Source organism: Dama dama, chromosome 13, assembly GCF_033118175.1.
Source record: "Dama dama isolate Ldn47 chromosome 13, ASM3311817v1, whole genome shotgun sequence".
Classification (NCBI taxonomy): domain Eukaryota; kingdom Metazoa; phylum Chordata; class Mammalia; order Artiodactyla; family Cervidae; genus Dama; species Dama dama.
The window spans coordinates 31,021,073-31,041,608 of NC_083693.1; the positions used below are offsets into that span (position 1 = coordinate 31,021,073).

General features: G+C 46.7%; 1 protein-coding gene across 2 annotated transcripts; it reads left to right on the forward strand.

Annotated features, from left to right (window-relative positions):
- The first annotated feature begins 12,362 nt into the window (after positions 1–12,362).
- LOC133067824 (high affinity cAMP-specific and IBMX-insensitive 3',5'-cyclic phosphodiesterase 8A-like) lies at positions 12,363–18,982 on the forward strand. Of its 2 annotated transcripts, XM_061158793.1 has the most exons (5): positions 12,363–12,984; positions 16,470–16,540; positions 16,741–16,905; positions 17,713–17,761; positions 18,212–18,982. In XM_061158793.1, exons 1-5 carry the CDS (start codon positions 12,807–12,809, stop codon positions 18,349–18,351), a joined length of 603 nt encoding a protein of 200 aa, XP_061014776.1. In that variant the 5' UTR covers positions 12,363–12,806; the 3' UTR covers positions 18,352–18,982. The 2 variants fall into 2 exon arrangements, with proteins under 2 accessions (XP_061014776.1, XP_061014775.1); XM_061158792.1 differs by having other exon boundaries at positions 16,741–18,982.
- The last annotated feature ends 1,554 nt before the right edge of the window (positions 18,983–20,536 follow it).

Consider the following 20,536-nt stretch of genomic DNA (forward strand, 5'->3'; position numbering starts at 1 on the left):
GAGGATATTGCACAAACTCAACTAAAGTTCAGTGTGATGATCCTCAGGTCCTTGTGGAGTATCTATTAGAGATAGAGTTTCTGCACATGTGGAAAGAAGGAAGGAGATAAAGCCTTTATTTATTCATTTTTTGGGCTTATTTCATTTGTGTTGGAAATCTGAAAGTCTCTTTTTGTCTTGTAAATTAGTTCCCTGTATCTGCTTTTTTTAATTTTCTAGAATGGACTCATATGCTGTGGTCTCTGTCCATTGACTTCACTTAGTGTGGGATCTTCCAAGGTCCACCCCTGTGGCTAGCAGGGGTGTTACTTCAGTTTCAGCAGCAGTTTCTCTGGGGGAGTAACAGTCCACTGTCTACATGTATTGCACCTTCTATAAGTTTTAGCCTGTGGGGGAACATCTTGCTGGTTCTGTGTCTTGGCTATTGTAAGGAGTGCTGCAGTGAAGGTTAGTATGCACGTGCCTTTTTGAATGTTGATCTTCTCAGGATATCAGCTGAGGTGTGGGAAGGTCAGATCAGAGGGTTAACTGTCTCTACCCCACCCTAGTCCTTCCTTCCTTGTTTATCTTTTTTGGCCAGGTGTGTGTTTCAATCCTTACCAAATTTTATTTGGGTTGTTTGGTATCATGTGAGTACAGATCATTTATCTGATATGTGGTTTGAAAATAGTCTCTTCCAGTTTGTGGTTCATTTTTTGATTTTCTGAATGAGGTGTTTCATAGTGTAGAAGTTTTTAATTTTATAAATAATTTTATAATTTTTATTTTTCTGAGGAACTTTTTAATTTTTTGAGGAAGGTTTTAACTTTCTAAAGAAGTTTATTTTAATTGTATGAAAGTGAGTAATTTTATGAAATGAGTAAATCTATGAATATTATTAATGTATGAAAGTTATTTATTTTAAGAAAGTTAATAATTTGTGAAAGTTATTCAATATATAATAGTTATTCAATTTATGAGAGCTATTCATTTTATGGAAGTTTTAATTTTATGGAAATTTTCAATTTTATGGAGGTTATTAATTTTATGGAAGTTATTAATTGTATAGAATATCTATCTATGTAGCAATATAAATATTTATCTACCGAGAGATATAAATATCTATCTACCTAAACATGTAAACATCTATAGAGAGATACAAACAATGCTCTAGATACTGATATAAATTTCTATGTACATATCTGTTTATATTCTTTGGCCAGGTATGTATTTCAATCTTTATCAGGTTTTAAGGAGCTGTTTGATATACTTTGAGTACAGATCCTTTATCTGATATGTGTTTTGGAAATAGTTTCTCCCAGTCTGTGGTTCATCTTTTGGTTCTGAATAAGGTGCTTCATTTCATGGCTGTAGTCACCATTGCAGTGATTTTGGAGCCTGTTTCCATTTCTTCCCCATCTATTTGCCATAAAGTGATTGGACCAGATACCATGATCTTAGTTTTTTGAATTTTGAATTTTATTCCAGTTTTCTCACTCTCCTCTTTCACCTTCATCAAGAGGCTCTTTAGTGCCTCTTCACTTTCTGCCATTAGGGTGGTATCATCTGCATATCATTACGGAGTAGAAAAGATGGCAGAGTAGAAGGATGGGTGCTCATCTTCTCCTGTGAGAACTCCAAAATTGCAACACGTTGCTGAACCACCATCAATAGGATAATGTTGGATCCCAGCAAAAAAAGATACCCCACGTCCAAGGGCAAAGGAGAAGCCCCAGCAAGATGGTAGGAGGGGTGCAGTCGCATTTAGAATCAAACCCCATACCTGCCAGAGACACTTAGAGGGCTCAAACAAAACCTTGTATGCACCTGGACCCAGAGACCCCACAGAGACTGAGCCAGACCTGCCTTTGACCTGTGGACACACAGGTCAGCAGTGGCCGCATGGGGACAGGGGCTCTGGCTGCAACAGTCCTGGGAGGCGTGGCATGTGGCATAAGTCCTCTTGGAGGAAGTCACCATTAGCCCCACCATACAGCAACTGAGCAGACGACCCATAAATTGGAGAACAATTATATCAAAGAAGTTCTCACACTGTTGCAAAAGTTCTAGGGCCCACAACAGATTTCCCAACCTGGGGATCTGGCAAAGGGACTGAGGACCCCAGTGAATTTGACTTTGGAGGCCAGTGGGATTTGATTGCAGAACTTCTACAAGACTGGGGAAACAGACTCCTGGAGGGCACAGTCAAAACCTTGTGCGCACCAGGAGAAAGAAACAGTGACCTCACAAGAGACTGACCCAGACTTGCCTGCGAGTGTCCAGGGGTCTCCGGTGGAGGCACGGGTCAACAGTGACCAGGGGCATGGAATACGATAGTTCCGGGAGCTGCAGGGCATGCTGGCGTAAGTCCTTTTGAAGAAGGTCGCCATTACCCCCACCATGGTTTGGCCTGTGGCTACAGCTCCACCATGATGAGGGGACACAGCCCCACTCTTCAACAGAAAATTGGATTAAAGATTTACTGAGCATGGGCCCACCCATCAGAGCAAGACCCAGATTCCCCTACAGCCAGTCCCTCCCATCATGAAGCTGCCACAAGGTCTTCTCCTTATTCATCAGAGGGCAGACAGAATGAAAACCACAATCATAGATAACTAACCAAACTGATCACATGAACCACAGGCTTGTCTAACTCAATGAAACTATGAGCCATGCCATGTAGGGCCACCCAAGACGGGGGTCATGGTGGAGAGTTCTGACAAAACATGGTCCATTGGAGAAGGGAATGGCAAACCACTTTGAATTCTTGCCTTGAGAACCCCATGAACAGTATGAAAAGGCAAAAAGATAGGACACTGAAAGATGAACTCCCCAGGTCAGTAGATGCCCAATATGCTACTGGGGAAGAGTGGAGAAATGGCTCCAGAAAGAATGAAGAGGCTGAGCCAAAGTGAAAACAACACCCATGTGGATGTGACTGGTGATGGAAGTAAAGTCTGCTGTTGTAAAGAACAATATTGCATAGGAACCTAGAACGTTAGATCCATGAATCAAGGTAAGTTGGAAGTGGTCAAACAGGAGATGTCGAGAGTGAACGTTGACATTTCAGGAATAAGTGAACTAAAATGGACTAGAATGGGAAAATTTAATTCAGACGACCATTACATCTACTACTGTGGGCAAGAATCCCTCAGAAGAAATGCAGTAGACCTCATAGTCAACAGTAAATGCAGTACTTGGGTGCAATCTCAAAAATGACAGAATAATCTCTGTTTGTTTCCAAGGCAAACCATTCAGTATCACAGTAATCCAAGTCTATGCCTCAACCACTAATGCCAAAGAAGCTGAACAGTTCTATGAAGACCTATAAGACCTTCTAGAACTAACACCAAGAAAAGATGTCCTTTTTATCATAGGGGACTGGAATGCAACAGGAGGAAGTCAAAAGATACCTGGAGTAACAGGCAAGTTTGGCCTTGGAGTACAAAATGAACCAGGGCAAAGGCTAACAGAGTTTTGACAAGAGAACACACTGGCCATAGCAAATACCCTGTTCTAACTACACAAGAGATGACTCTTCACATGGACATCACCAGATGGTCAATACTGAAATCAGATTAATTATATTCTTTGCAGCCAAAGATGGAGAAGCTCTGTACAGTCAGCAAAAACAAGACTGGGAGCTGACTGTGGCTCAGATCATAAACTCCTTATTGCAAAATTTAGACTTAAATCAAAGAAAGTAGGGAAAACCACTAGACCATTCAGGTATGACCTAAATCGAATCCCATACGATTATGCAATAGAAGTGACAAGTAGATTCAAGGGATTAGATCTGATAGACAGAGTGCCTGAAGAACTATGGACAGAGGTTCATGACATTGTACAGAAGGCCATGATCAAAACCATCCCCAAGAAAAAGAAATGCAAAAGGGCGAAATGGTTGTCTGAGGAGGCCTTACAAATAGCTGAGAAAAGAAGCAAAAGACGAAGGAGAAAAGGAAAGATATACCCATCTGAATGCAGAGTTCCAAAGAATAGCAAGGAGAGATAAGAAAGCCTTCCTCAGTGATCAATGCAAAGAAATAGAGGAAAACAATAGAATGGGAAAGACTAAAGATCTCTTTAAGAAAATTAGAGATACCAAGGGAACATTTCATGCAAAGATGGGCACAATAAAGGACAGAAACAGTATGGACCTAACAGAAGCAGAAGATATTAAGAGGTGACAAGAATACACAGAAGAACTGTGCAAAAAAGATCTAATGACCCAGATAATCACAATGGTGTGATCACTCACCTAGTCAGACATCTTGGAATGCAAAGTCAAGGGGGCCTTAGGAAGTATCACAATGAACAAAGCTAGTGGAGGTGATGGAATTCCCTCTGAGCTATTTCAAATCCTAAAAGATGATTCTGTTAACATGCTACACTCAAAATGCCAGCAAATCTGGAAAACTGAGCGGTGGTCACATGACTGAAGAAGGTCAGTTTTCATTCCAATCCCAAAGAAAGGCAATGCCAAAGAATGTTCAAACTATCGCACAATTGCACTCATCTCACACACTAGCAAAGTAACGCTCAAAATTCTCCAAGCTAGGCTTCAACAGTACATGAACCAAGAACTTCCAGATGTTCAAGGTGGATTTAGAAAAGGCAGAGAAACCAGAGATCAAATTGCCAAAATCTGTTGGATCATAGGAAAAGCAAGAGAGTTCCAGAAAAACATCTACTTCGGTTATCAACGCGCGCCCGGAGTCCTGTGGGATCGGGAAGGGTCGCCGTGGCGGGCGCCTGGGCCGCTGGGTGCAGAACTTCGTTTTCTCCGACCGGTAGTCGTCTCTGCAGTGACTCCAGGTCTTTTCAAAGCAACGCCACTGTTCCTTGGTGTGCACGAAGATAACCCATAGACCTGAGGAAGTCACCAAGAAGCGTGTGCTGGGGATGCAATAATTAAAAAAAAAAAACAAAACAAAAAAAAAAAACATCTACTTCTGTTTCACTCATATGCTAAAGCCTTTGACTGTGTGGATCACAAGAAACTGTTGAAAATTCTGAAAGAGATGGGAATACCAGACCACCTTACCTGCCTCCTGAGAAATCTGTATGCAGGTCAAGAAGCAATATTCAGAATAGTACATGGGACAGTGGAATGGTTCAAAATTGGGAAAGGACTACATCAAGGCTGTATATTGTCACCCTGCTTATTTAACTTATATGCAGAGTACAGCATGCAAAATATTGGACCGGATGAAGCACAAACTGGAACCAAGACTGCCGGGAGAAATATAAATAACCTCAGATAAGCAGATGACACCACCCTTATGGCAGAAAGTGAAGAGGAACTAAAGAGCCTCTTGATGAAGGTGAATGAGGAGAATGAAAAAGCTGGCTTAAAACTCAACATTAAAAAAATGAAGATCATGGCATCCCGTCCTATCACTTTGCAGCAAACAGATGGGGAAAAAATGGAAACAGTGACAGACTTTACTTTCTTTGGCTCCAAAATCACTGTAGATGGTGACTGCAGCCATGAAATTAAAAGACAGTTGCTCCTTGGAAGAAAAGCTATGACTAACCTAGACAGCATATTAAAAAGCAGAGACATTACTTTGCCAACATAGTTCTGTCTAGTCAAAGCTATTGTTTTTCCAGTTGTCATGTATGGATGTGAGAGTTGGACTATAAAGAAAGCTGAGAGTCGAAGAGCTGATGCTTTTAAACTGTGGTGTTGGAAAAGACTCCTGAGAGTTCCTTGGACTGCAAGAAGATCAAACCAGTAAATCCTAAAAGAAATCAGTCCTGAATATTCATTGGAAGGACTGATGCTGAAGCTGAAGCTCCAGTACTTTGGCCACCTGATGCAAAGAGCTGACTCATTTGAAAAGACCCTAATGCTGGGAAAGATTGAAGGCAGGAGGAGAAGGGGACAACAGAGGATGAGATGGTTGGATGGCATCACTGACTCAATGGACATGAGTTTGAGCGAGCTCGGGGAGTTGGTGATGGACAGGGAAGCCTGGATGCTGCAGTCCATGGGGTCACAAAGAGTTTGACATGACTAAGCAACTGAACTGAATAGTTACTCCACAGGGAACTGATGTTTGGCACAGAGAACTTTACTCAACCTTGTTCAATAACCTCTGTTGGCAAAAGAATCAATAGAAAGTAATAAAAACTGTATGTATATGTCATAACTGAATCAGTCCATTGTATACTGAGGACAAGCACAAAACTGCAATTGACTAGACTTCAACATAGCATCGGCATGAGATGAAAGAAAAGGAAAGGAAAGAAAAGTCATTCCCTCCGGCCTCCTTGACTTGAGATGCTATCAGATCCCTGGAGCCTGAGGAGGCATGAGACCCAGGGCTGGACTGATGTGGAGTCAAGGTGAACGGTGTCCTTCATAGAGGCTCCCCTTAAGCCTGTGCTGTCTGGTTTTCTCTGGCTTGGACCAGAGTCCCTATTGCACCCCAAAGATGGTGGCCTAACCCTCTGGCCTCGAGGATCAGGGTAAAGGCACCACCAGGCGTTGGGGTACCCAGTTGCAGCCTCCTTCCTGAGAGTGAAGCTTACTAGGAACCACAGCAAGGAGTGCTGTCTCAGGTGCAGAATAGTCTAGCACGGAGGGGGGAAGCTTCAGAGGGGAGAAGTAGTGGGACCCAAGCCCTCAGGTGTTTGCTCAGGCACATTTCACTCTCTTTTTTTTTTTTTTTTTCACATTTCACTCTTAATTCACAGCCCAGGAAGCTGACTTTTCCTAAGGCTCTGGTAGCAGGTGGAACCCTGGGCATGAAGAAGTGCTGCCGCCTTGCGGACATTTCCTGTAACTACAACTTGACCACCAGTGCTTCAGTTCAGTTCAGTCGCTCAGTCGTGTCCGATTCTTTGCGACCCCATGGACTGCAGCACGCCAGGCCTCCCTGTCCATCACCAACTCCCAGAGTTTACCCAAACCCATGTCCATTGAATCGATGATGCCATCCAACCATCTCATCCTCTGTCATCCTCTTCTCCTCCCACCTTCAATCTTTCCCAGCATCAGGGTCTTTTCAAATGAGTCAGCTCTTTGCATCAAGTGGCTGAAGTACTGGAGTCTCAGCTTCATCATCAGGCCTTCCAATGAATATCCAGGACTGATCCCCTTTAGGATGGACTGGTTGGATCTCCTTGCGGTCCAAGGGACTCTCAAGAGTCTTCTCCAACACCACAGTTCAAAAGCATCAATTCTTCGGCACTCAGCTTTTTTTATAGTCCAACTCTCACATCCCTACATGACTACTGGAAAAACCATAGCCTTGACTAGACAGAGCTTTGTTGGCAAAGTAACGTCTCTGCTTTTTAATATGCTATCTAGGTTGGTCATAACTTTCCTTCCAAGGAGTAAGTGTCTTTTAATTTCATGGCTGCCGTCGCCATCCGCAGTGATTTTGGAGCCCAAAAAAATAAAGTCAGCCACTGTTTCCCCATCTATCTGCCATGAGGTGATGGGACTGGATGCCATGATCTTAGTTTTCTGAATGTTGAGTTTTAAGCCAACTTTTTCACTCTCCTCTTTCACTTTCAACAAGAGGCTCTTTAGTTCCTTTCACTTTCTGCCATAAGGGTGGTGTCATCTGCATATCTGAGGTTATTGATATTTCTCCCATTAATCTTCATTCCAGCTTGTGCTTCTTCCAGCCCAGCGTTTCTCATGATGTACTCTGCATATAAGTTAAATAAGCAGGGTGACAATATACAGCCTTGATGTACTCCTTCCCCGATTTGGAACCAGTCTGTTGTTCCCTGTCCAGTTCTAACTGTTGCTTCCTGACCTACATACAGATTTCTCAAGAGGCAGGTCAGGTGGTCTGGTATTCCCTTCTCTTTCAGAATTTTCCACAGTTTCTTGTGATCCACACAGTGAAAGGCTTTGGCATAGTCAATAAAGCAGAAATAGATGTTTTTCTGGAGCTCTCTTGCTTTTTCTATGATCCAGCGGATGTTGGCAATTTGATCTCTGGTTCCTCTGCCTTTTCTAAAACCAGCTTGAAAATCTGGAAGTTCATGGTTCACATATTGCTGAAGCCTGTCTTGGAGAATTTTGAGCATTACTTTACTAGCGTGTGAGACCAGTGCTCACTGGCACCTCCAATTCACAAGGCCCATGTGCAATTTATGACAGCTGTCCTCAGGAAAGCTCCTACAGTGGGTTGTTGCAGAAATAAATTCCAAACACAAACAACTTTCAAGAAGCCAATTATAACAGGTAAATTTTCCTCACATCCTTTAAGGAAAAAAAAAAAAAGAGAAAAAAGACCCAATAGGCCAGAGGACAAGACGCTCTGCATCCCTAATTAGGACAGAAGGAATGCCAACTAAAAGGACAAGAAATCAATTCCCAAAGAATAGCCATCCTGACTGTCTGCAAACAACAAATGGGGCAGATAGCTGGGAAATGACAGAACCCCCTTCACATTCCGTGGGAATGGTCATGGGCAACAGCCCCTAGGAAGGTTAGCCTCCACTGGCCAGGAAAAAAAAAAACTTCAAGAGAGCTAAACCTAGGATTTTAATACCCATGCTACTGCTGCTGCCAAGTCGCGTCAGTCGTGTCCGACTCTGGGCAACCCCATAGACAGCAGCTCACCAGGCTCCCCTGTCCCTGGGATTCTCTGGGCAAGAATACTGGAGTGGGTTGCCATTTCTTCCTCCATATCTGGGTCTATATTACGAAAAATCATCCCTCAAAATGACACATGCACGACAGCGTTCACTGCAGCGGTACTTCCGGTTGCGAAGACACAGACCTAAGAGTTGGGCATGGAGAAGTGCTGCCGCCTTGTGGACAGGTCCTATAACTACAACTTGACCACCAGTGCTAAGGGCACCTCCAATTCACAAGGCCTGTGGGGCTGCTAACAGCAGTTGCTCTCAGGAAAGGTCCTGTGGTGGGTATTGCAGAATTAAATTCCAAACACAACCGACTCAATTGAAACAGGCAAATTTTCCCTCATCTTTCAAGGGTAAAAAAGAGAAAAAAACCCAAAACCAAACAGCCACAAGACAAGATGCTCAACATCCCTAGTTATTACAGGAGGAATGTCAATCAAAACGACAAGAAACGAAATCCCATCTGACAGAACAGCCATCCTGACTGCAAACAGTAAATGGTGGAGAGAGCTGAGAGATGATGGAACCCCCCCTCTACACGTTTTGTGGGAATGGACATTGGCAACAGTCCCTAGAAAGGATAGCCTTCATAGGCCAGAAAGAAAATTTTGAGAGAGCTAAGCCTAGGATTTTCATACCCACAGCTGGGCCTATATTACAAAAAAGCCATCATTCAAAATGACACATGCAACCCAACATTCACTGCAGTGCAACTTCCAATAGCCAAGATACAGACCCAAAAAATCATCCATGAACAGATTAAATCTTAGAGAAATGTGGTACTTATATACAATGGGCTTTCCTGAGACATGGAAAACCACCATTGAAATTATGAAATTCTGCCAATGGTCCCCACAAGGATGGAATTTGGAGGATCATTCACTTAAGTATAGTCAGCAACAGACAAAGAAAATAGCAGATGATGTCTCTTCTAGGAAAAATTTAAAAAAGAAATACAGGGTAAGTAATTTACAACACAAGAAAAGACTCTGAGAATTAAAACACAAAGTTTTCAAAAAAAAAAAAAAAAGGAAAAGCCAGGGATGAATTGGGAGGTTGATACTAAGATATACCCAAAAAGCTGTATCTGTAATAGGTAGTCCACAAGGATTATTTCCTTCTTTCATTCTTCCACATTTACACAGAAATCTGTTTATCTAACAGATACTGCACAAACACCTGATGTTCACTACAGGGAACTTTGTTTGAAATTCTGCAATAACCTCTAGAGCAAAGCAATCCAAAAAAGAACAGATATGACATATGTTAATATATATATTACTGAATCAGGTGGCTGTATAATGACCACAGGCACCAAATGGCAAATCAACTATATTCCCATATAGCATCACCATTAAGGGAAAACAAAGAAAATCAAAGCGTAGTTAATCTCCTCCCTGACTTGGGCTGCTCTCCCATCCCTGGAGTCTGCGCAGCCTTGGATCCCATGACTGGCCTGGAGTGGGACTGAACAGCCACGCTGGTGATCCCGAATTCAGCCCCCTCTTTAACCTGTGCTGTCTGGCTTGCTCTGGCTGCGACCAGACATCCTAGCTCAACCAAAGAATGGTTGCCCAACCCTCTGGCCTTGAGTTTTAAAAAGTAATCTAGACTCCAGGTCTATTGGTGCTGGGGTCCCCAAATCAATCCTCTTTCCTGAGAGAGGAGCCTCTTAGGCACCTCAGTAGGGCTCTGTGGGCAAGGTAGGGATGCGTTGGGAGGTGAAGAGGGAAGTGAAGCGTTGGGGGGAAGCGGTAGTTTGTTTGTTGTTCAGTTGCCCGGTCGTGTCTGCACTGGGATACCCCATACTGTTGGGGATCTCCCCGACCCAGGGGTTGAATTCACATCTCCGGTACAGAAGGCATATCCTTTACCACCTGGGTCACCAGCGAAGCCCTTTGGCTTCCTAAGGGTTTTCTGAACATTTCCTAGGAAAGCACGTCACTTCAGAGATAACGTCCAGCCATCTCCAAAGGTCTCAGCATTTCCTTTTTTCCAGGGCATACGTGACCTTCCAGAGCCCCGCTGGGGAGGAGTCAGGAAGATGTAGATAGCCTGTATTTGCAGCAGTGTTGCAGGACTCTTCCTCAGAACACCAGGCCTGCCTGTTCATTAAAGGCCTCTGGGTCTGGGACCTGACTGCAGTCTGGAAATGTGGCAGCTGAGCCACCTGGGCAGCCCAGTGGTAAGTTAATTTGCCTGGTCCCAGGAATGCTTAGGACTGGGGCAGGAAAGTATTTTCACTTCAGCTATCCAAGCTGAGTGCAGAGGACAACTCAGCCATACTGGAGCAGGTAAAGAGGCTTTTGGAGGGACACTTAAAAAAGAAATGAAAGTGACAGCACCTCTTGAGAAATACCTTAGGGATGTCTCAACCTCTTAAGAGAGGTTAAGTTAATTGAAAGTTTGGGATCTTATATAAGTAAGCAAGTAGACAGACAAAAGCCAATTATTTACTCAAGGGGAAAACAAAGCATTTTGCAAGGATGGAAATCATAGTGTACTAAATGACTCCGCCATAATTATGCATAACTGTAAAAATGGAGTGTAGGGAATTCCCTGGGTAAGGAATTAAGGTTTTATTTTAAGGTTTTACCAAGGCCTCAGAAAGAGGAAGAGAATCAGGGCTGCTCAACTCTGAGATTCTGACCTGCAGGCAGTGGTTAAGAAAACAGTAATTCTGCAGCATTAACACACTCAAAAGAACATCCCCCAAAGGATAGTCAGAAGCAAGGTAGCTCTCACTGCTAAGGGCACAGGTTTGATTCCTGGTCGAGAATTAAGTCCCACAAGCTGCACAGTGTGGCCAAAAAAAAAAGGGGGGGGGGGTTGTAATAATAGGTATAATATAAGCACCTAATAATGTTAAAACTAAGATTATGTTGGGGTGTGTAGGGATTGGATTATCAGGGAGAAAAGCTGAAAAATGGAAGGAACAGTGAATAAGTAAGGAGTCAGCAGCTCACGAGAGAACCCCAGCCGCCTGGTTCTAGACTCACACGTTTGGCCCTGGAGGGACCTGTGACTCTTTCCACAAGTGTTGTGAGCAGACTGTCTGCTGAAACTTGAAGATGAGCATCAGCATAAAGGGTTGTGAACACATGAAAACCTGTGACGGAACTAAAGGCTTAGGGTTGGCTAACGTGGAGTATGTTTTTGAAACCTTAGTATTTTTTATTGTATGTTGTGATGACTCAGAAGGATTTTGTTGTTTTCACTGAAGGGTCAACCTGTCTTCTCCAGAGACACCAGGGAATGCCTCTTGTCTGTTTATCGGCAGCCTCAGCCACAAACAATAGAATTGCTCTCTCCAAGCCTTGTATGTGGTGTGAAAGAGATGCTTTTAGAAAAACTAGCTAGCTCTCCACCAGAATTGAGGGCCAGGAGGAATATAATGCATTGTTTTCTACTTGCAGAAAAATTAGACACTATGTGTCCATTATCAGAGTGTGCAATGGCAACAATAAGGTATGTAGGGGGAGCCCTGGGGGCCCAGCAAGATTTCCCTTACTGCATCACTAGGCACTCAGAACTAACGGCTTCTGATATTTATTTCTAGGTGGAGAAGATAGCTGAAAGTGTTCAGACTGACAGTTACACAGGTACGGTGCCCTGTATTCATGCTTAGGGTTCACTGAGCTTTTTTTTTTTTCATTGAGCTTTTGAAAAACTGAAAACAGGCCCTGCCTCCGATGAGCTCACCTGGTGCGTAGGTGGCACTGTGTTTTCCTAGCGCTGTAGCAGCATCTCTCTCCCCGACTCCCAGGTCCTGAGCACAGGTGGGCATTCTGACAGGTGTCCAGGGCACGTCTCACCTCCAGTGCATGCACGTCCGTGAAGCTGTGCTGAGCGGAGTGTGGTCTGTCAGCCTGATGCTTGAAGAGGCAGTGGTGTTGGTGTCGGACCACGTCTTCAGCGGGGACACCCCATCAGACCTGCCTCACCTCAGGGCTGTCTCGGGAGGACTTAAGTGGGGGAGACACCTTACAGACCAGGCTCCCTTTTTACAGACAAGGAGATGAAAAGCCCCATGATTTGCTCTGGGACATCCAGCTAGGAAGTGGTCAGCTGGCACTCAAGCCCAGACGGCCAGCTCCAGGAGTCTGAGGCACGTGCTGGGACAGTTCCCCTGGGCACCGGGAATGATCAGGCTTTAACCTGAAAAGAGGAGGGACATATGGACAGCAGGGGCACACAGCAGGTGATCAAGAATGACTGTTACTGGGGAGGAAGGCAGGGGAGCGAGGCACGCTCCAGACAGGGAGAGGTGGACTGGAGTGAGGAGACGGGTGCAGAGGAAAAGCGATCCAGGCATAAGAACAGTGACTAAAGAGGGAGAGTGCAGTGTGTTCTACAAAGAGCGGGGCAACGTTCCGACTGGTACAAAAGGTGAGTGTGGGAAGGAGGTGGGATCGTGGAGGGTCCTTCGGTGTTTGGGGGGAATGAGGATCTCCATCTGGAGGCAGCAGCCTCAGTCGTCTTCGCATCCCTGGTGCTTGCCTTAGAGCCTGACCTGCCCCAGGCGCTCAGCGAATGTTTGCTGAGCAGCAGAAAGGGAGACGAAGGAGGGAACTGCAGGAGGTCACAGCACAGCTTCTCAGCCTGCCGTGTGGACACCGATCTCCTTGGAGCTCAGAGGGAGGAGACGCAGCAGTCTGAGTGGCTAGAGTAGGTGTGGCTGGACGGGGTAATGAGCATTTGGGCGGGACACCGTGTCCCCGGTTGGAGGCGGAGGAGCAGAGTCAAGGCTGTTCCTGAGACAGGAGAGCTGTGTCCCTGCAGCTCACTTGTGGGCCAGACTGCGAGAGATCAACAGCCCACTCCAGTATTCTTGCCTGGAAAATCCCACACACAGAAGAGCCTGGAGAACTACGGGTCACGGGGTCTCAAAAGAGTCAGACATGACTGAGCACACACACACATCTGGTTTGTCAGCCTCTGTATCATTTCTGCACAGAACTATCAAATTAGACAAAATATTTTAAATACTGTCATTTATAGAAACTTATTATGAAACAGGTGTGACCACAGATTGGAAGGCGTGTATATCAGGAAGCTAAAAGTGTCATAGTTTGTCTCGGAATCTATGTTAAATAATACAGTGGAAAATTATGAGTGAATTGCAGAACACTCAACAATAAAATCTAGATCATCTAAATCAGCAACAGGTCAAAACCTTAGGGCAAAATTCCTTTGCATCTGTGAATCAGTGAAGCATGACATCAATAGGGCTCTTGCTTCCAAAATGTAGTGATGGGATAGGCATATTGTCAGGTGATTGTATGCTCTTCGGTTCTGTCTCGTCACAACAAAGATTTGGAGTGACAGACAAAGTCCTCGGCGTGTCACAGCTCTCGGGTCTTGGACAGACCGTGTTATAGCTCTCAGGTCTTGAACGGGCTGTGTTATAGCTCTTAGACAAATCAGTGTTACAGCTCCGTGTGACAGCCCCATTTTATTTAGAAAATAGCAGGAAAATCCATCCTCAAGGCGTGAGGGCATGTCGACCCAAAGACACGAAGAGAAGAGCGCCCCAGCACGTGGGAGAGAGAGAGAGAGCCCTTTGGCTCCTCTTTTTATATGTTTTTTTTCTCCCCCTGGGCCTGCCCTATGTAAATTGGGCTAGCCAGGAGTGTTGTTTGTTCTACCTGAGGTCCTCATTCCTGCCCTCGGACCTTCCTTTCTTCTATTTTTGAGGGCTTTTCCCTTCCTTATCTTTTAGCCACCACCACTTTGGACTCCTTTTCCCTATTCTAACTACCTAACATTCCCCCCTCAAGAGATTGGAAATTCCCAATTCTTTGGGAATGGGGCATCGAGGTCTCTCTGGCTACTTCCTGCTGAACTGGGATGGCGAGGGGTATTGGGCCTCCCCCTCTTGCTAGTCTCAAGCCTCAGAGTCCTGATAGCGGTGTCCATCTAATGGTGAGTGATATTCTCCGTGGTCGGCTATAGCTTTATATCTTTGTTGAACTGGCACTGCATGTTGTAGCTTCTTGACCTGGAAAGAGACAAAACAGATTAGACAATTGATAATACACGGAGCAATCATAAGCAGCATCAATATGGGATAACAAGGACTAGTAGGGGCATTACCCAACTCCAAATTCATATAACACATATGATAATAGTTATAGACATTCCTATTCCAGGAAGGAAGAAAACGGAACAGACATAGAAAGGAGTTCCTTGTCCTGATGAGTTTCAGAATTTGGCCCTGCAGAATCCCTTTCCCTGGTGGCTCAGATGGTAAATGCAGGAGACCTGGGTTGGGAAGGTTGACTCCTGGTTGGGAAGACCTTCTGGAGGAGGGCGTGGCAACCCACTCCAGTATTCCTGCCTGGAGAATCCCATGGACAGAGGAGCCTGGAGGGCTACAGTCCGTGGGGTCACCAAGAGTCAGAAACGACTGAGTGACTAAGCACACAGCACAACAATAAAACACACCACCATTAGAAGTGATGATCATAGAGAATTAAATCACAGGGGAAAATGTTTATGACGAATACAAATTCAAGGGGTAAAATCATACCTAGTGTATGTTCTTGGTCATGAAGATGACAAGGAGGAGGAGGTGTGGTGACGGTGTTGTAACCACACTGCCGTCTGGGAGCCCTTCCCTCCTTGGGCAGGGGCTCGAGGCCTGCTGGGCGTCCCTTCACCTCCTCCTCCCCACAGCCCTGCAATGGTTGACAGATGAGGAGGCTGAGGCTGAGAGAGGTGGGCTCGGGGAAGCCAGGCTGCAGATCCCCACGTTATCGAGGAGGTTCACGTGTTGGTTACCAGGCCTGGTTGCCAGCTGGAGACTGCCTCAGGGAGTCGGCTCCGTGTGGGTTCTCTGTTCTGACCTTCTACCTTTTTATGTCCTTTCCTCTTTGGTGTTGGGGGGGCAGGGCGGCTAACTGTGTAGGAACTGGATTATCAAGAGGAACAGCTGAAAAATGGAAGGAACAGTGAATAAGTGAGGAGGGTCTGAAGATGAGCTCTTCCCATGAGCATTTGCATGGGGGTCGCCACGCCCCCAGCAGAGATTTCAGAACTGATCTTGTGAAAGCGGACAGACAGGAGACTTGAGCTAGGCTGCCCAGGCAATCCATTTTCCACCTGGGTCATCTCTGGGTCCTGAGGGCCTCTGGAAGGTCAAGAAGGGGTGAAACGCCCTAGGCATGCAAGGGCCTATGGAGGCTTGAGGGATTTTCATAGTTTCAGGACTTTGGTCATTCTGGGAGGAATTTACAACATTTTATGTGAGTGTCTTTTCCTACCCGTTCACCACCCAGGCTTCTCCCCACCCCAGAGGAACTGGGTCTTGACAGGAGCAACAAAAAATTAACAAACAGTAGAGCGTAAGACCTGCCACCTACCTCAGCTAATTTAGATGGATTAGGTAACAATCTCAAGCAGAACAGTGGAAAGCACCAAAGGATGCCTTGAAAAACTGAACCAGAAATACTCACGGATTTCAGTTAATTGAGTTGTATTTATTGTTCCCGCCATATATGAAACAAAGGGCCTGTGTAGCATTGTCTTTCAGAACGTTTCTCTCCTGGGTAGCAGCAAGCTGAGTTATAAAACGTCATTGTTACAGACACAGAGAGGCTAATGTGTGGCCTCGACTTGCTAGATGGCTTCCTCTGTCCTCTCGCTGGCCTGTGACCTCAGAGGTTCAGTCTAGGGGGTCACATGCCTCCCAGTGCCTTGAACCAAAGGAGGCAGAGTTGGTCTGCCAGAATCCCAGGCTTGGTAGGATGGGGAGGGAGCTGAGCCGCCAGGTAGCTCTGGTCCTGCCCCTTCACTCGGGCCTGGAGGAGGGTGGGAGACAGTGACTGAGGCCGCGCTCGCCCTGATCCCTGCACCACCTGGTCTCTCCACAGTTTCCAGCCAGAGACGACACTCTTCCATGGCCCGGATTCATTCCATGACGATCGAGGCGCCCATCACCAAGGTGACACGGCGACCCCCAACAGTGATGAGGCTCCCCTAGTTGTGCGGAGCGGCTGCCTCTGCGGAGAGAGGAGGGCGAGGGGAGCACTCTGACTGTCTTAAGTTAACAACGAGCCCTACCGCCAGCCCGACTCTTTGGATTGCTCTCTCATTGCCTTTAAGGTGATGAGAGTCAGGACTTTTCTTTCCGTATTATTGTAGGTCATCAATATCATCAATGCTGCCCAGGAAAGCAGTCCCATGCCTGTGACAGAAGCCTTAGACCGTGTGCTGGAAATTCTAAGAACCACTGAATTATATTCACCCCAGTTCGGTGCTAAGGACGATGATCCTCACGCCAACGACCTCGTCGGGGGCTTGGTGTCTGTGAGTGTGCTGGCAGGCTGCCGCCTCGGTCCCGCTGCTCTCGCCTGTTTTCTGAGGCTGCTTGTTGACAGCCTGCCCCACACAGCGCTCTTTGTGTGCGGGGTCAGCCAAAGCCTAGATCATCCATTGCCCAGGCTCAGCTGCCCTCCGGCTGAGCCGTCACCCACCTGCGGCCTGTCCGGGGGGGTGTGGGGTACAGCGGGACCTCAACTTGGAACAGAGGGAGGAGCGTGTTCAGGACAGCCAGCTTGTCTGCTGCGTTGGGTCTCCATTTTTACTTAAGGGCTCTACAAGTAGTCGATTTAAATAAAATTTGAAGATTTTGAAAACTGGGGCAGAAAAAAATATGAAGTGTTTCATACCACATTACAGAACAAAATGACTGGCTCCCTCCAGAGCATCCTGTACAGACTAGGTGACATCATGGGAGGAGGCTGGGGGATCATGTGTTAGCTGGAGGCTCTGGCCCGTGGGCTCCAGGTGCCGCCTCCAGCCATCTAGGATAGAGGCCTCCAGCTCTGTGGGAAACAGACCATTCCATTACCATCTGTCACCTTCTGTCTTGGTGACAAAGTTCAGAAATAAAAATTCACCTCCCTGCCTAATTCCTGCTTGCTAAAGCCACTAGATTTCATACCAGTGAGGCTGTCAGCAGTCATCAGATGGGTGATCACCGGGGAGCTTCAGTGTGTGCATGTGGATGGAGAAGGCTGCCCGCAGCTGTCCTATGACCAGCTGACTGGAGGTTTTCAAGGAGTGAGGAATACTTGTGATTTCCCTGTTTCTTATTTCCTTGATTTTTATCAGGATGGTTTGCGAAGATTATCCGGGAATGAGTATGTTCTTTCAACAAAAAGTAAGTTTTTCCTTTATAATTTTTTGTATTGCTATTAGTATTTTAGCTAATACTACTGGGGCTTCCCTGGTGGCTCAGATAATAAATAATCTGCTTGCAATGAAGGAGACCTGGGTTCGATCCCTGGGTCGGGAAGATCCCCTGGAGAAGGGAAAGGTTACCCACTCCAGTTCTTGCCTAGAGAATCCAGAGAGCCTGGCAGGCTACAGTCCATGGGGTTGCAGAGTCGGACACGACTGAGCGACTAAGTTTCATTAGTATTATAGCCACACTTAAGTGATGAAGAGAAATTTTCAGATAATAATTTTGAGGTTTTTTTTAATCAGTAAGAAGTTTTTGGTTTATCATAAACCCTAAGAAACAAAGCATCCGCCCCCAAAGATCTACCGCTCCCCCTGAGGGACCGAAATCGCCGTCAAGCCTGTTGATTCTGTTCTGTTCACCCTGCAGACCTTCAGCAGGTTCCCAGCAGCATCATCGTCCCCGTCTCCCTTCACGATGTCCCATCACAGGTAACTCGGGCCATGGAAAAGGAGGAATACTGGGACTTCAATATTTTTGAACTGGAGGCTGCCACTCATAAAAGGTGAGCCCATGGAAGCTCAGCAGACAGGGAGTTTGATTCCAAGGGCCAGTGTGGAGAAAGTCTCCCCGGGAGTGTAGGCTCTGCTCAGAGCCAGTCCCTGGTCAGGGAGGAGGCCCCAGGGAAAGAGCAAGAGGTACCTTGAGTCTCCAGGGCCTCGGCGTCAGCGAGGGATCAGGGAGAAGCCAAGGGGAGTTTACCTGGCCATGACTGCCGCAGAGAGAGCAAGTGTCGTAAGTCAGAGTCTGCAAGTAGCAGAGGTTTTCTTTTTGTAAGATACAGTTATTAATTTCTCCTGTAGGTATTAAGTAGTGATATGTTGACATTGCCACAAAGAGCCTCACTTTAGAGCTCAGAACCATTGGCAGTCCAGTGGTTAAGACTCCACGCTTCCAATGCAGGGATCTTGGGTTTGATCCCTGGTCAGGGAACTAAGATCCCACATGCCACTCAGCACAGCCAAATAAATAAATAAATACACAGATGTGCATGCTGATAAGAGCTGTCCCCAGATCTTAGTTGCTGTGTTCGTGACAGGCATGGGGACACTTCAGTGTCCTGACCTGAGTGTGGTCCCCAAGAGCAAGGTGGGATTGGGTTTCCCCTCCCATTTCATACCTCTCTGGAGAACACTCAGCTAGAGCCATGTGGTTGGCCTGGCACATGGGAAGGGCGTTCAGACCTGATGCCAGCCAGCGCCGCCCTTCAGGAGGGTGAAGCGTGGACCCCAGCAGACAGCAGAGAGAGGCGGTTATAGGAGACTTGTCGGGTCCCGTCCCGGGTGGGTGGTGGTCCCCGTGACAGCCCCTGCCCTTTGCTCACACTCAGTGCGAGTCAAGCTTCTGAGACACTCTGCATCCGCGTGCCCCACAGGGCCAGTGACAGCGGCAGACAAAGCTGTGGGCACTGGTTTACGTCCTAATGTGAGCTGGGACGGGGCAGGTCTGTCCAAGTCCTGAGAGCCCAGCCGGCTTGGACACTGCCTCAACAGAGCCAAGAGCAAAGGCCAGAGGCTAGATGACGGTCACTCTCAAGGACAGGCCTCATTTGGCATCATCTGGTCACCTGTCTGGGGAAACCCCCACCTCCAGAGTGTTGAGACCATCACGGGATGTGTGCCAGCGTCTGGCTGGTGTGCTGCCGTGGGGAACTGGTATCTGCTTCCAGCAAGACGTCTGGCCAGTGACACATGTCCAGCAAGGCCACAGGGGAGGATGGGGTTAGCCTGGCAGCATGTTGACCTGGAGACCCTCCTGGTGCCGGGAGGACTCTGCAGCAGCTAGGGCAGTGGGGAGCACCAGGCGGGTGCCCCCAGAATTGCAGCTGGGCTCTGCCCAGGGCTGGTGCAGGCCACCTTCACAGGCTCCACTTTGCTGCCCCACTCGCTCCCTGAAGTCTGGCTCAGGTTTGCTTGTTGGATCTGAACAGATCAGACACTGCCAGTTTCTCTGCTATTTTAATGCTGTGGATATTTTTCTCTATAGGCCTTTGATTTATGCTGAGATCCTGGTTAAAGATGATCGAAGCCAATTATCACACTTCCAACCCCTACCACAACTCCACACACTCCGCTGATGTGCTGCATGCCACTGCCTACTTTCTATGCAAAGAGAGGATCAAGGTGAGCTGTGTTGGCGCCCTGTGCTTCACAGCAGGGATGAGGGTGCAGGGTGTTGGGTGCAGTCTGGCCTGGGAAGGGTGCAGCCTCCTGAGAAGCAGGACCACACCCTGGCTCTGGGGAGTGGATAACTAATTCCCAACTAATTCCCAAGAGGGCGACAGAGTGCCCCCTGCAGGCCACCCTCATAGGCTCCACTTTTCTGCCCGGATTATTCTGTGAAGTCTGTGGCTTAGGTTTGCTTGTTGGATCTGAACAGATCAGACACTCTACCCGTTTCTCTACTTTGATTTAATGCTGTGGATGTTTTTCACTATAGGCCTTTGATCTGCCTTTGTCTCAAAGTGTTTGCTTGCTTGGGAGTCTGTGAATTCTTAAAATGCCCTGAGGCAACGCTGAGATCCTGGTTACACATGGTGACCCCATGACTATACAGTCCATGGAATTCTCTAGGCCAGAATACTGGAGTGGGTAGCTGTTCCTTTCTCCAGGGGATCTTCTCAACCCAAGGATGAAACCCAAGTCTCCCACATTGCAGGAGAATTCTTTACCAGCTGAGCCACAAGAAAAGCCC

What these genes read in the sequence shown, in the direction of transcription:
- LOC133067824 (XM_061158792.1), top strand. Translation starts at nt 12,807, where the DNA reads ATGACTGTTACTGGGGAGGAAGGCAGGGGAGCGAGGCACGCTCCAGAC. An exon ending in CGTTCCGACTGGTACAAAAG is followed by an intron (nt 12,985 to 16,469) that starts GTGAGTGTGGGA and finishes GTCTCTCCACAG; the next exon opens with TTTCCAGCCAGAGACGACAC. An exon ending in TCGAGGCGCCCATCACCAAG is followed by an intron (nt 16,541 to 16,740) that starts GTGACACGGCGA and finishes GTATTATTGTAG; the next exon opens with GTCATCAATATCATCAATGC.